The sequence below is a fragment of the Myodes glareolus genome, chromosome 4 (genome assembly GCF_982192425.1).
Source record: "Myodes glareolus chromosome 4, mMyoGla1.1, whole genome shotgun sequence".
Lineage (NCBI taxonomy): Eukaryota > Metazoa > Chordata > Mammalia > Rodentia > Cricetidae > Myodes > Myodes glareolus.
Genome location: NC_142029.1, coordinates 53,531,124 through 53,546,132, shown reverse-complemented (window position 1 = coordinate 53,546,132; position 15,009 = coordinate 53,531,124). Strand labels below are relative to the sequence as shown.

The following is a 15,009-nucleotide window of genomic DNA, read 5'->3' as shown; positions in this document are numbered from 1 at the left end:
AGAGAGAACACCTCAGGGTCTTGCATTTCCTCAAAAGCCACATTTCAGTATTTGTACAAAGTCCCTCCACTGGATACTAATGGAATCCGTTTGCTTTAGCGGTGAAGAGATAAGAACCAATTAATAGAATGGCTTGTTGCAGCCCCTGTGAGTCAGCGAGGGGCCAGAAGCCAGCGGCTGCTCCCTCCACAGCTGGCTGTGAAAGCCAGGTAGACAGAGTCTTAGAAATTCTTTCCTCCTGGTACTCCTCGCCGGGGAGAACCCATGATGGCCATTTCAATGTGCACACTTCCCTCCCCGAGGTAGGCTGCATTCACACTTTGTATCGGTCCAGTCTTTCTAAGTAAGCTTCTCCAACTGCACTTCTAGTGCTTCCAGTAGCAGGAAAACCAGACTTCTGGGGAACAGAAATGCCACCCTCATTTACATGTCTAAAAGCCACTTGTTTCTAGAAAAGCTGTTCTGCTGTGTGACTATTGAATATTTGCAGGTGCAGTTTCCAAGAGCCTGAGATGAGGTGGTGGCAAATACGGCCCTTGAAGGAAACGATGATGAAAATAAATCAAATGATCATCATCAAATTAGTAACAACTGAAGTGAGAGCTGGAGACGAGGTAGTGAGGAAGCTCCCGTCCCCATGAAGTGCTCATAATGAATCTAATAAGAAGCTGAAATGACAAGGGTAACAAGCAGCATGCAAACCATCTTTGAAAGCTTTTTTTTTTTGGTCTGTTTGTTTGTCGTTAAGTATGCACCTGGCATACGACAGTCCCAAGTACTCTTGCCTCAAGGCTTTGCTGCCTTTGAACTTCATTTCCTGCCTGGTCTACCATCCACTCGTGGTTTCCGTTATGAAATACCTGTAGATCATTATTTTCTTGATCCCATTTAGGCTTCTTTGTAAGCAATCAAAACAGACCCTGGCTGCTGCCACCAGGGAGAATTTATTGGAAAGAAGTATGGCAGCTCTCTGGGAAAAAAGGCACCAAATGCCAGGGCTCTGCTGGCAGGAATGAAGAGAAGGTCTCAACAAGATTCTGTTACTGCAAAGGGCAGGTGCCAACAACTGTTCATCTTCCTATCTTTGTCCTAAAGATTCCTGTCCCAGGGAAAACATCTGGTGGACCTAACTCCAGAAGCTGTCAATCATTTCAGCAAGGGAGGTGACACATCTTGCTTACGACGATACTATTATCCAGTGGAACACGGGGGTTATTCCTTACTTGACCCTGGGATACTACTATCAGTGGAAGTGAGAATGGATATTGTGCAGAGGCACCAGCACACGTCCACTACACTCTCCTAGACTATGCTCCTTTCCTGTCTACGTGTCTTAATTTTTAGCTGATGAGGTATGGAAGTCAAGCTACAGATTCATGAAATTCATGATGATCACTTACTTGGTCTGTCGATCTACTCTGGGATAGCCTAACCAGTGGCCGGAAAGGAACTATAGCAATACCGCCAGGTACAGGAGCACTGACTACTGTATCACGGAGTCTGTGATGCAGAGTTGGGAAATCTGATTCTCTGATGAACCGTACTCACTTATTCCAAGACTCAAAAGATCAGCACCGAGGCTTGGGAGGTCCAGGATGTAATGTGTCTGCTGTGCAAGCATGAGGGCCTGATTTCAGTTCTTCAGAACCCATAATACAAAACAAAACAAGTAAACAAAAAAAAAAAAAACTGAGGGCAGCAGTGTGTGTCTGACATCCTCGTATTGGGGAGGTGGGGACAGGAGGGTCCTTGGGGCTTTCCAGCTAAGTAGTATAGCCAAATCGTTAAGCTCCAGGGTCAGTGGGTGACATATTAAGAAACTAGAGGGCCAGGGATTGAAGAAGACACCTGATGTAGATCTTTGGCCCCCACACATGCATGTATATGTACACACACACACACACACACACACACACACACACACACACACACACACGATATTGATTGAGTGCCTGGGATGTTTTAGTCCTGCTGTCGACCTGATAGTCTATTGTAATATCTGCCCTTCAAGTCTACATATCAGGTCAGTACTTCAGTATTTCAGAACCACAAAAAGTAAATGAAATACGGTAGTGAGATACAGATGCATATAGACAAACAAGTCCCCATTCACTGCAGAACCCCACACTATAAAATAGCTAAAAAGATACTTTAAAAGGGATTTGGAGGTCTAATATGGAGATAACCATAAAAATTTACTGAGGGCCATAAAATGACTTAAATAAATAGAGAGGCATAATTCTCAAATTATTTTCTGTTTGAAACACAACATTATTTTCAATTCATTTAGAATTATAAATATATGAGCACTATAAATAGCACATGGTCCTTAAAAATGAAGATAAAATATAGGATATTGATCTAGTAGATAAATCTATATATCCATATACCTATATGTAGATGTATAGATATATTAAAGTGTTGACTGAGGTTTTTGTCCCACTCGGTCCTGCAGTCATTCAGTCCCAAGATATACACAGAGGTCTACATTAATTATAATCTGATTGGCCTAGTAGTTCAGGCTTCTTATTAACTCTTATAACTTATTTTAGTCCATAATACTTGTCTGTGTTAGCCACGTGGCTTGATACCTTTTTCGGCAAGGCAGTCACATCTTGTTTGCTCTGTGTCCGGCTTCCTCTGTGTCTGAGTGACAACTGTGCACCGAAACTTTCCTCTTCCCATAATTCTGATTGTCACACCTCTACTTCCTGCTTAGTCACTGTAGTCCCGCCAATACTTCCTGCCTGGCTACTGGCCAATCAGCATTTTATTAAAAATAATACAAGTGACAGGATAAAAGACCATTGTCCCACAGCATTAAAGTTTTGATATTTATTTATTTTTATTTTAAGTTATGGGTGTTTTGCCTTCATGTGTGTTTGTCTGTGCATCACCTGCTTGCAGTTTTTATGAAAACTAGAAGAGAGTGTTGGATCCCCTGGAGCTGGAATTACAGATAGTTGTAAGCCACCATGCAGGTGCTGGGAAGCAAACCTAGGTCCTCTGAAAGAGTAGTCTGTGCTCTGAACTACTTAGCATCCTTCCAGCCCTGATCTATTGGATATTAAAATAAACCATGAAGGTGAAAATAATTTAAAGAGTGAACACATGCTAAATAAACAACAGAAAGTCAAGAATGTACACATAATACATGATACACAGATGAATTTAAATCTCTGGGTTGTTAGAACAATTGGCTTACCATGTAGGAAGGAAATCAAATCCCTATTCTACCCCACAAATAAAACCAAAGAGCTACTACCATAAAGGATATATATATATATATATATATATATATATATATATATATACATATGGATATATATATATGTGTGTGTGTGTGTGATGTAGAGTGGAGATAAACTTATATAAAACATGAAAATATCTACATTACCACATTACCTGATACAAGCAAACAAAATATAAGATATTTAAAAAAGAAACAGGAGCCTGGAGAGAAGGTTCCATGACTGACAGACTGGCTGAGCAAGCACAAGGAAGATAGTTTGGATCCCAAGTGCTTCTGTAAATGGCAATCGGGTGTGATGACCCATTTGTAATCCCATCATTTGGGAGATGGAGCAGGGGATCCCTGAGGACACTGGCTAGCTAGACCAACTAAATTAGTGTGTTATGGCTTCAGCAAGGACCATTCTTCAATAAATAGGATAGAGTACAACCAAAGTAAACACCTATATCAGTCTCTGATCTTCACATTCATGAACACTATATACACATGTCTGCATGCAAGTGAACACACATACACACAAAACACTCACACAATAGATACAATGAAAGGGCAGATGCATATTGAAGAATATTCATAGAATATATGACAAATGACAGCTTAATTTTCTTGATAAAGAGCAATGAAAACAAAATGTGGCAAGATGAGGATTTGAATGAGAAGAAAGGACAAAGGGACTGACAGGTGGTTCAGCAAGGAAGGGATGCAGATAAACAGCAGCAGGCCATTAGATGCTTTTGTTCAGCAGGAGGGGAGTACAGACGGAAATGGAATGTGATCAGTTCAGCGTGTTTAACGGGTTGATGGGAGTGAGCACCCATGTTGGCAGAAGCACAAGGGGGCATGACTTTTACAGAAGACAAATAGAACAGTTTCCCACAAACAAAATATTACCCCGGAAATTTTATTTTCAAGCAGTTTTATAAACAAAATCCACATTCCTAGTGTGGTAGTTTGACTGTAATTTGCCTCCACGAGCCCATAGGGAGTGGCACGATTAGGAGGTGTGGCCTTGTTGAAGGAAGTGTGTCACTGTGGGGGTGGGTTCTGAGGTCTCTTTTGTTCAAGCTTCCATCAGTGTGACCCTCAGACCACTTCCTGTTACCTGCATGATATAGGACTCTCAGCTGCTTCTCTAGCACCATGTCTGCCTGCATGCCACCATGTCCCACCATGATGCTAATGGACTGAACCTCTGAAACTGTAAGTAGAACACCCTGATGAAATGTTTTACTCTTTAAGAGTTGCCATGTTCATGGTGTCTCTTCACAGCAATAGAAACCCTAACTAAGACACCTAGCTATAAGGATTATTACCTAAAAATCATTAGTACTAAAAGCTGGAAATAATCAAGAGACTTGGTAGAAGTTAATATGCTATAGTATTGAATGTCATAAAAAGCATTTATTATAAACCGTTGAGTGAAGAAAGCAAGTTGCTTATTACTTTTCTAAATTAAATTTAGATTGAATATCTAAATGCCTGAGTATATTTAAGTACATATTCAATTTGTTGTATGTGAATGTAAATATATATGCATACATTTTGTTAAATGAACACAGTATAATGTTAATAATAGCTATAAGTAGGAAGTAATGATACAAATTATTTCTAATTTGTTTACTTCTGTGAATGTTTATTTTCTAAAATTTCATACAGTAAATATGTCTTTCCATAGAATTAAAAAAAAAGTGAAGATATGTATTTAAAAACAGACATGCTACAGTCAAAGTGGCAGAAATTCTGTTTTCAAGGCCAGGTCATCTGTGAAAATCAAACTCATAGAACCTGTAAAGTAGATAAACTAGGCATGGAAGGCTCACAGACTGGCTTTCGGGGTGATGTCCTTGAGGACCTATGTTGGGGAATATTCTCTTATGCTGTGTGAAGATATGTCACTGTGATTGCTTTAATAAAAAGAAATATAGCCAATAGCAGGCAGGATTTTCAGGGCAGAGAGAATGCTGGAAAGAAGAGGGCGGAGTTTCGAGAGTAACCAGCCAATCAGAGAAGCAGCAGCACGTTCAGTACAGAGTAAAGGTAATAAAGCCATGAGACAAAAAGTAGATTGATAAAAATGGGGTAATTTAAGTTGTGAGCGCTGGTTAGTAACACGCTATCGGCTGAGATTTCCTAATAATAAGTCTCTGTGTCATGATTTGGGAGCTGGCAGGAGGGGCAGAATAATCCACCTACAGACCCATTTGGCAATGCCTGGGTTCAGGGAACCTTTCTGGGAAATGGTGGCACATGAGTACCATGTCCAGGTCCTCCATGTTGTACTGCTAGTGTTCCAAACAATCAAGCCCTCATGACGTCTGGTCTCAAGCATTCCTTAGCTCATTCCATTTTATACCTCCCTGTATTTACTGCTGTATATTTATTTGTTAGGCATATGTTAAAACGTTTTATCTTTGTACCATGCTAATTTACTGTGGTCTAGGATGGTATCCTTACACTGCGATGGGATGAGAGAATTTCACTAGGTATGAGACCCTCAGATTTCTTTAGAGGTGTTTATGAGAAATGACCACATGAAGAACACGTCTCCCACTTCTTCAAAATTATTATTAAAGACATTTCCATTCAGGTGCTCAAACTCCACATATGATGATTCAACTGATAAAATCTCCTAAGATTTTAGTAGACCCCTTAATTTCTTTTTTTTGTTCATTTTTATAACTAAAGTGACTCTCTCTGACAAGGGCTGTTTTAGTCCCGGGTTAGTCAACAGGGTCTCTTTTGACTTTGGCTCCCAAAGAGCACAGAGCCATGCTTATTGCCAAACTATAGCAACACACAGCTGCCTAATTTTGCAGAAAATCTCTATCCCAGAACATGGATGTTTATCCTCAACTAAGAGGTCCCACGATATGCATGCATGGCTGGTATTATGAGTTGTCGCAAATCCAATTTGGAAATAGGATTAAATAACAAATAAACACACAAGTGATTGGTCTTTGGCAACAGGCAATGCTTGTACCTAGTTTGCTTTGAATCAAATGCCTCTTAGGCATATTGCCTAAATCTGGAGCACTGCTCAGGAGAGCCTTCTGAGGGGTGCAGCCACAGACACTGGGGTTTTCCTGCTACTAAAGCCCACACCTGCAAGGGCTCGTCTTGTGTGGCTGACTTCTTAGTCTTCAGGCATCCACTGAGGGAGTCAGGTTGGAAAGGTAAAAGAGCAAGGTAGTGTTTCCTGTAGACTGTAACCTTACATGTAGTTTCTAGAACAAAATCTCGTTGAAAGGAACCCAGAAATAGAAAATCTTCATTTACATAAATGTACCAGTTCTAGGTGTGTGTGTGTGTGTGTGTGTGTGTGTGTGTGTGTGTGTACTTGCATGTCTTTATTACAAGACATTTTCTAACCTTTCTAGAAGGTCAAGTATTTATTCTTAACTGTTAGCACTATGTAGATAACTTCACAAGTTAAGTACAGAAGAGGGCACAGAATATGGAGAAAAGGGGAGCAATGTTTTTGAGTAGCTGTATAGGAGAAGTTGCCTGTATTGTTTCATTTGAAGGGCAATATCTACCCTAGCCCCCAGATGCACACTCTCTGCAGCAAATTCCTCAGCTACATGCCATGGCAACACATTAATATAGCAGTCTTTGCATCACAATAATTTGGATGAAGTGCCCAGGAAGGTGGACTCTAGTGGTACAGTCTTGGTTAGAGTGTCATGAGAACTTTCCGGGCAGTTTTCTGGCTAGAACCCTGTAGGAATGTAGGGCTCATGAGGCTTTGTACTGTTTCAGGCCAGCTTATCAATTGGTCATCATGCTAAATCAATGGGCATGGCAGCAAAAGGCAGAGATGACCAGCCTAAGACAAAGCAGGCTCCTGGGATCCAGTGACCACCCTCTCTTGGAGGCCATCCCGGCCTCCCACAGGGGAGGTTCATTTGCCATGGGCCTAACGGTTTGGATTTAACTTTCCTAGCTTTAAATCTCAGCGTCACCACTCACCACACAGTCAACTGGGGCACCTCTTATTTTTGAGTCTTTCTGGAGACAGATGAGATCATCTGGGGCGGGCAGTAAACTGGTTTGTGAGATGTTCTCAATGGGTGTAGATTTTAATTGTTATTTAGATTAATCATCATTAGAAAGAAAATACCCCGAGGACAGGGGTCTTACTATGGGTAATGGTATGGTAGAGTACAGTAGAGATTCTTGCCACTTGCTTGTCAGTTAAAACATCATGGGGAGAAATGGACCCAGGGCTGAAACTAGAGAGCAGCAGGAAGTCAGACTGCAGCGACTTGGTGACTCTTGTACATGGAAATCGCCTGATAAGTACGGTCACCCTAGTGGAACCTCTGCAGTGACAGGACAGCCATTGGTTGGAAAACTCATAACAAAGGATTCAAAGTTCATCGGACCTTAAGACAGCTTTCTCTGGATTTTACTATCCAACCTCAGAAGACTCTGGAGACTTTCTGCTATATGGGACATTAGACCGTCGAGCCACCCACTGGCTTTTGGCTCTTTGACTTGGCCAGGCAGTTGTGCAAAGAATACACTGATATTTGTGAGCTGTGCACACCCTGGAGAGGCTGCCCACACTGGAGGCTGCTGCCACTTCACTCCCCCCAGCAAGGCTGGCTGTGGGCAACCCTACACAGTGCATACAGCCTTTCATTTGTGAAGTCATCCATCATAACCGTAAGCTGGTCCTTTCAACAGCCCCTCCTGTCCAAAAAGGAGAAAAGAACATTTTGAAATCATTCTGTCAAACTATTTTGCACAAAGTGGATGAATTTTTTTTATTAGTTCTCTCCAGAGAACCCTGCAGAGGCTGATTTTGATAGAATCCATTTGATTCACTATTTAAGAGGGACTTCATACCCTCTCCTGCTGGGCCAGGGAGAGCACATGTACACCAGGCCACATTCACAGGTCTTGATCACACTGTAGCATGAAGTACTGACCTGTTAAGCCGGCAGCCTCTGCAGACAGGAAGGCACTCCAAGAAAGGAGGAAAAACAGGCCCGTTTCCAGCATCGGGAACTCACAGAGCTTGGTAAATTTGGTCAAGTGACAAGATGTGTTAAGGAAAACAACCACTGTTTTTGTAACTAAATCTGTTTGTTGGCTAAGAGGCATGGATCTGGTGATGAGAGTCGCAGAATAAAAGGCTGATTTTTCATATCTGAGTAGGTGTAGCACGCAAGCCCTAAGGAGGGGAGTCTGGGTTTATGCTTCACTGCGGGCTCAACTCACCCATAAAAATTCAAACCAGCGCTCAGATTTTTTTTTTTTTAAAGTATTGACTAAGAGTAAACCCAGCAGGCTGTGGGTATGAAATCTCCTGAGTGTGATTTGGCCCTTGGAGTATCACCCCAGAAACACTGGTAGGAAGAGGAAGACCAAGCAAAGGGAGTGTGCCTTGGAATCAGAGGAGCTCCTTAGAGGAGGTGTGGTATTGGTCCCTAGGATGAAGCCTGAGGCTAGCTCCTCTGTAGAACCCCCTTTTCCTGGGGTGGAAACAGGGAAAGAGATGCAGTTATTCACAGCGAGAGGGGGACCATGCAAGCCCTCTTGGTATTAACACAAGGAGGAGAAATGGTGTTATTTTTAAGTCAGGCACCTTTTGGTAAGCAATGGTCCATCTGATCAAAGGTGATACTTGGGCAATAATCTGTAAACTATAAATTAGAAAGAAATTAAAAGATGGTGACCCAAGTTGGGCAAAGAATGGGCTATAGGGAGATGGTTAGGAGCCTCTGATGATGGGGAAATGTTACGTTGCTAACATGTTTGTTAGGCACAGAGTGCCCTGGAAAATAACAAGACATGATTGGCTTGCAATCTTATGCTTTTAGAAAAAAATATGAAACTTATTCTACATTAAAAGATGGGCAGTGCATGTTATGTAGGGAAAACATGGCCTTTAACCTCTAGGATGGAGTTTTTGTGTTCAGTCCTCGGCTTATCCAGTCATTGGCTGTGTGACTTCTGAGCAGTGTGTTACTGATTTCCACCTCTGTCCCATGTGACTTGGCAATAAGAATACATCTCCCCCTGAGTCTGGAGAGTGAAATGAGGTAAGTATATGAGACGTGATTTTTTAAAATTTAGAAAGCCCGAATACCAGGAGTCAGAATGGCCCAGACTCGAATGCGCTCTCCCCTTAGGCATCTAAACCACTGAGTGCCTCCGATTCTCTGGGGGAGAATGAGATGCTGGCACTATCTGATCCTTGCCACCAGCCCCTGTATAGAATGGCGCACTCAGAAGAGCATTGACATGCCATGAGAGCTATGTGCATTTTTCTGTTGGTGGTTTAGGTTAAATTCTTTTGACAAAACATCTTCCCTGAAAACGTGTCTTGAACGATCTTGATGTCATTCTTCATGTGGAATAAAGAGGCGCTTACCTGAGGTTCTTCCCGGCATCCCCCTTTGTGGGTTAGGAGGGAGGCTTTGCTTCTCTTCAGGTTTGCTCTCCCAACATTTTCGGTTTGTTGCAAAGGGAAGGCCTCTACTTGTTTGGTGATCAGAGTGGCGTATCTAAGTAGGCTAGAAGGTCCCTTCCTTTAATCTCCTCCAGGAACTCCTTAGGTCCGAATTGAAGTGCAAGCCTGGAGCCCGAGGACCTGACCAGAGAAGACTATCTTAATGTGGTCACAGTGTCCATGGTAGGGGCAAACAGACAGCTGTGTACACCTGTCTCCTCTACAGCCTGCCTATAGAGCTGGCTAAAACCGCCAAGCGCCACATAATTGACCCCCGTGTGATAATGGAGCACTGAATTTCATTGGCCCCTGTCTCATCTAGCTCTAGGTTCTTTCTTCCAGATGTGACCTGACCTCTGGTCAACTTCCAGCTTCCAGGACTGCTCCCTTTCCACACCCGCCTGCTTACTTCTATGTCCAACACGTCCTGCTCACACCAGCCTGATGGGAGGTCTGATTCCGAGTTTCCCTCTTCATCTCTACCAGCAGGGTACAAAGCCTGGTTTTGAATCCTAGCCCTGAAGCACCCTAGCTGTATGGCCACAGTCAAATTGTTTCGCTTTAATTGCTCGAGATTCTTCAGCTGTACAATTAGAACAAAACCAGGATCTACCTTCCAGGATACTTGTACAGAGTGTCTGAGATAAAAAAGGAATATGCTTAGGGTAGTGGAGAGGTGCCAACATTCCCAGTAAACTCCAACTGGTGTTAATACCACCATGCTCATTCTCACTGTTGTGGGACACAGTTAGTATGGGAGCTCCCTTATCTCCTTAACCTTCTGTGTCAAGAGAGGGCATTGATAACATGTCCAATGGGGTGGATTCGAATAAAAGGGTCCCTGGGAAGGCCTTGGCACATGCTGTACCTTCTGTCGGTGTTTCCATCATCGTTATGACTGCATTAGTCCAGACAGCACGTGACCTCCACCATAGCTCCGCCTAATGACTAGGACATAAAAGGAAGCCACATGTAGCGACCATCATTTCTTCATTCCCCCGGCACAGCACAATTGTGAAGCATTTAAAACCCCTATTGGTCGTTGTCCTGGCCCGTCCTATCCTCTGGTGACTGACAGCAGAACTCACCGACTTTCTCAACTATAGTTGGTGCTCTTCTGTTTTGGACCTTGGCTCTTCAGTTCTTTCTCTTTACCTCCACATCGTCAGTCCTGGTGTCCATGCTCACAACTATCCTTAGGTGCCAGTTTTTCTAAGCCTGTCTAAGAGAAAGCACCTGCCCCCTCTGCTGCTGGTCCTGACCCAGTGACTCATGGTCACCCAGAGCTGGGGCTTCAGCAGTGTTGTATCGAATTCAAACCGGTCTCACCACTCACTGCTGAGGAGGCCATTCAGCCTCTGAAAGACTTCATGCTTGTTGGCTACTCTACACTGTCTCGGGCTCCCACACAGCGATAAAGGATATCAGTGCTGTGACAACTGCGTACGCGGAGCCCATTGCGAAGGAGCCAGCGAAGATCCCGAGGAAGTTCCCCACAGACTGGAAGAAGGCGGCAGTGTCAAACGCGTTGGGATTCTCCTTGGGACTATAGATGGATATAGAGCTGAAAAAGAGAAAAGGTAGCTTAGTCGGTGGCAGCCAGAGTCGCACACTCCCTTCTCGGAGAGGCACCCTTTCCAGCGAGACTGGGTGCTGCCGAGAGGAACCGAAGGGGGAAAAACGGGGGAGGGGAATGAGGTAGAGAGAGCAGCAAGCGTTCCTTGTCTCTTCCAGGCCAGTCCCACGGTATCCATAGACTGCTGCCAGTCAGTAAACATTTGTATATCGGGAGAGCCGTAAAGAATATTGTTTCTGAGCAAACTAGGCATTAAAACATGGTAGGTGTGTATGGAATCTGCTGAGACGACAGACAGCTGTGAATTATTTAGTGGCCGTATGTCTTCAGTGCTGTTACAGATTCACAAATGTCCCTGATAAAAAGTGCCCTTTTATGGCCTGTGCACAAATGGGCGATACAAATCACAGCATGCACAAAATATTCTGCCATGATCCTGTCATAAGCCACAAAGCATTCCTCTCTCCAGTGTAACCCTGTGGACAGAGAGCCCCGGTGTTGTGCAGAACCCCACAGTATTAACTCCCCGGACAGGCAAAGCCCCTGCTCTGCCACAGAGAGAAATAGCAACAGCCACCCAAGGTCGTTTCTCACATCTAGTTCTTGTGCCAATAGACAGAGCTCCCCAGAGAAATGCAAGCCACCAGCAGGCAGCCTGTTTAGTTAATTTCTTTGTTTGTTTTCAGACAGGGTCTTCTTTACTCTGTAGCCTGGCCTGGCCCCAATTCAGAGAAATCCTCCTGTATCCACCTCCCAAATGGACAGTAGGCATGAACCATCCCACTTGGCTTACGTAGATATTTCTGAGGATGCTCTATTTGATTTTTTTTTTTAATGGAAGCTTCAAATCCTAGTATGCTAATAAGAAGGACTAGGTGTGTCTTATATCAGGGACTATAAACACCTCACAGTGCAGCATTAAAATGAGCTGGTGCACTAAACCCGAACGGCTAGGGAGACTAACGAAGTTAGAGTTTTTATTTTTTATAGTTTTAATTTTAACATGGAGTTTTTAAAATTAGTAAAAAAAAAATTAAGGCTTTGGCAGTGAATTCTGGAAAGGACTTCGTGGCTGTGTGGAGAGGAAAAAAAGCCCACATGCTGACTGAGATTATACAGGATTATAGAGAACGTAACTGAGTCCTTCACGCCAGGATGGCTGGAGCCTGCTACCTCTCTGCCCTGGCTCTCTGCCTCGCGACACTAGTTAGGAGCCAGAAGGAGGGCTGGATTCCAACAGACCCTCGAGAAGATGTGTAAGGAAAGGTGGGGCTTTTCAATGTTCTTTGCGTTTCTATGGATGCCTTTAAACCCCCAAAGCAGGCTGGACCCTTCTGCTTTGATCTCTTAATTGGAGAAGGAGGATGAATGGTGGTGAGGGGAGCCCTGAGGTGTGTGTGGGGCTTGGGTGCCATTGCGGAGCTCCTCCTTCTGTGGGATGCTAGGCTTTCAGCAAAACAGAGGCACAAACACACCTGTGAGTCATCGTAATTGCCAGCCCTGGAAAGGTGTTAAACCCCAGGACTGATGGAAAGCTGAAGCTAGAACTGGGGAAGCTAGAGTTCACCCTGACATTCCGCAACACAAATCTCCATTTCTGTGAAGAGACGTGAAAGAGAGTCTCCTTCCCTTTCTTTCAAAGTATTTTAATTAATTAATTAGTTAATTAACTAATATAGAGTAATATATAGAGCTTTGGAAATAACTCTAAAGTTCTGGAGGCTGTATCAGTGGCTCTGACCCTTTGAGCTGGCACCTCTTCACCCCCATCTCCGTCTTGCTGTGTGTGTAATAATCCTTCTGTACACTGTGGCTACGTATAATTTTCATTCGTTAATGAAGAAGCTGACTGGCCTATAGCAATGCAGGGTAAAGTTAGTTGGGACAATCAGACTGAAGCTACTTGGAGAAAGAAGGGCAGAGTCAGAGAGTCACCCCAGATACAGAGAGAATCAAGATGGGCTTACCGTACTGAGGTAAGGTACCAAGCCACGTGGCAAAGCATAGCTAAAATTAGGGGTTCCTTTAAGTGAAAGAGTTATCCAGGAACACGTCTAAGCTCTTGGCCGAGCATTTGTAGTTAATATTGAATCTTCATGTCAGTTATTTGGGAAGTGGTCATGGGACAGGGAAACTTCTGCCTGCACCATCTACCTGGAAATGTTATTTGTGGGCACTCCTGGTATCCGCAGTGACAGATGGTGACACCTTGTGCCATGACTTATGGGCTGCTTTTCCTCAAACCAACTTCACTTTTATCCAGGTATGAAAGCTTTCATTAAGAATACATATAAAATTTTAACTTTGATATGCTAAATATATTTTTATAACAGATGTGAGTAAATGTACATTAACAAAAAGTTCCCATGTGTGATCTCAACTCATCTTGCTGGCCCCACTGATTTTAAAGGATGCTCTTTGGGACATGTTGTCCTTTTTCTGTCCACCAAACAGGATGAAGCCTATTTTTATTGAGCTCCAAGTGCTTCTCTATGATGTTTGCCTTACTAGAAGAGAAAGGTATAAAAGCCCTTGGTCCAGGGAGGCAGTCCATTGGATTTGTCGGTCATAAGTCCTCCCAGAATATAATCACCAGGTGCCTGCTCTACGCCGGGTGACATTACGTGCAGGCTACTGGAGACAGGTGGAGAAGCACACAGAATGGAAGCAAGATCAAGTTCAACAATCATCTGCTGGTGCACAGAAGCCACTCTAAGCAGAAAATCCTAAAATGCGGATGACAAGCACAGTGCTGAACGCGATGATGCGAGAGCTATAAAATATTGAATGGTACAAAAGAGGATGCAGGATTTCAGAATAAAGGAGGCGGTATTTGATGTCAAGTCAACAGACTGATCAGGAAAGACTACTCCAGGCAGTGGAGGGAGTAACAAGACAGGCAATGAGATAGGGGAGTTCAGGGCACCTTCAAGGCATAGCTGCTGCCTGGTTATGGCTGGAACTCAGGAGTGTGCACAAAAACCTACATGGAGAGGGAGAGTTGGGTGACAGGGCATTTCTCAGAGCCATAGTTCTGAAGAAGGGTGCTCACTTATACAGCATTCACTATCTTATGCCTACATTATAATTTTAATCTTTTAATTGTGTGTGAGATAAACAGGGTCAATTATGGCTCATCGTTCAGGGCTCCCTCCCTGTTAACTAAAACACAGTAGCTGAAGAAAAAAGAAATCAGAGTCACATAGCTAGTCAGTTTATATGTGACCATTTTGTTTTTTATTTATTAAAAAACAAACCAAACAAAGGACAACAACAAAACTACTCCTTGGGAGAAAACAAGAACTAACATGAAAATAGTTCAGTGGAATTGCTACATTCACTTTAAGACAATAGTTTTTGGGGTACCAGAGCCTTTGATCAGATGAAAGTGAGTGGGTGCTGCAGCGGGTACTAGCTACAATGCTTGGGCCCCCTTAAGAAAACCTGTGTTCAAAGTTGGCTTCCTCATCTACATGCTAAGCATTATTCAACCTCACTTAAGTCTTGTTCCTCTTTGCCTAGTGCTTGGCATGTGAAAATCTTTGCTAAATATGATGGGATGATCTCAGGCAATAAGAGAAAGAGAGGGGGGGAGGGAGGGAGGGAGGGGAGGGAGAAGGAGAGAGAGAGGAGGAAGAAGGAGGAGAAGGAGGAAGAAAGGAAAGAAGGAAAGAAAAGAAGAAAGGAAAAAAGAAAAAGAAAGAAGGAAATGAAAGATAG

The 15,009-nt window shown here is 43.4% G+C and overlaps 1 protein-coding gene across 1 annotated transcript in view; it reads right to left on the bottom strand.

The window, feature by feature from the left end:
- Window positions 1-15,009, bottom strand: part of Slc9a9 (solute carrier family 9 member A9) — a 551,770-nt gene that overhangs the window by 287,783 nt on the left and 248,978 nt on the right. Inside the window, exons 7-8 of the mRNA XM_048452510.3 lie at window positions 11,139-11,277; window positions 8,188-8,293 (exon numbers count right to left, since the gene is read on the bottom strand). Of these exons, the coding sequence (XP_048308467.3) occupies window positions 8,188-8,293; window positions 11,139-11,277 (245 nt within the window). The remainder of the gene's footprint in view (window positions 1-8,187; window positions 8,294-11,138; window positions 11,278-15,009) is intronic.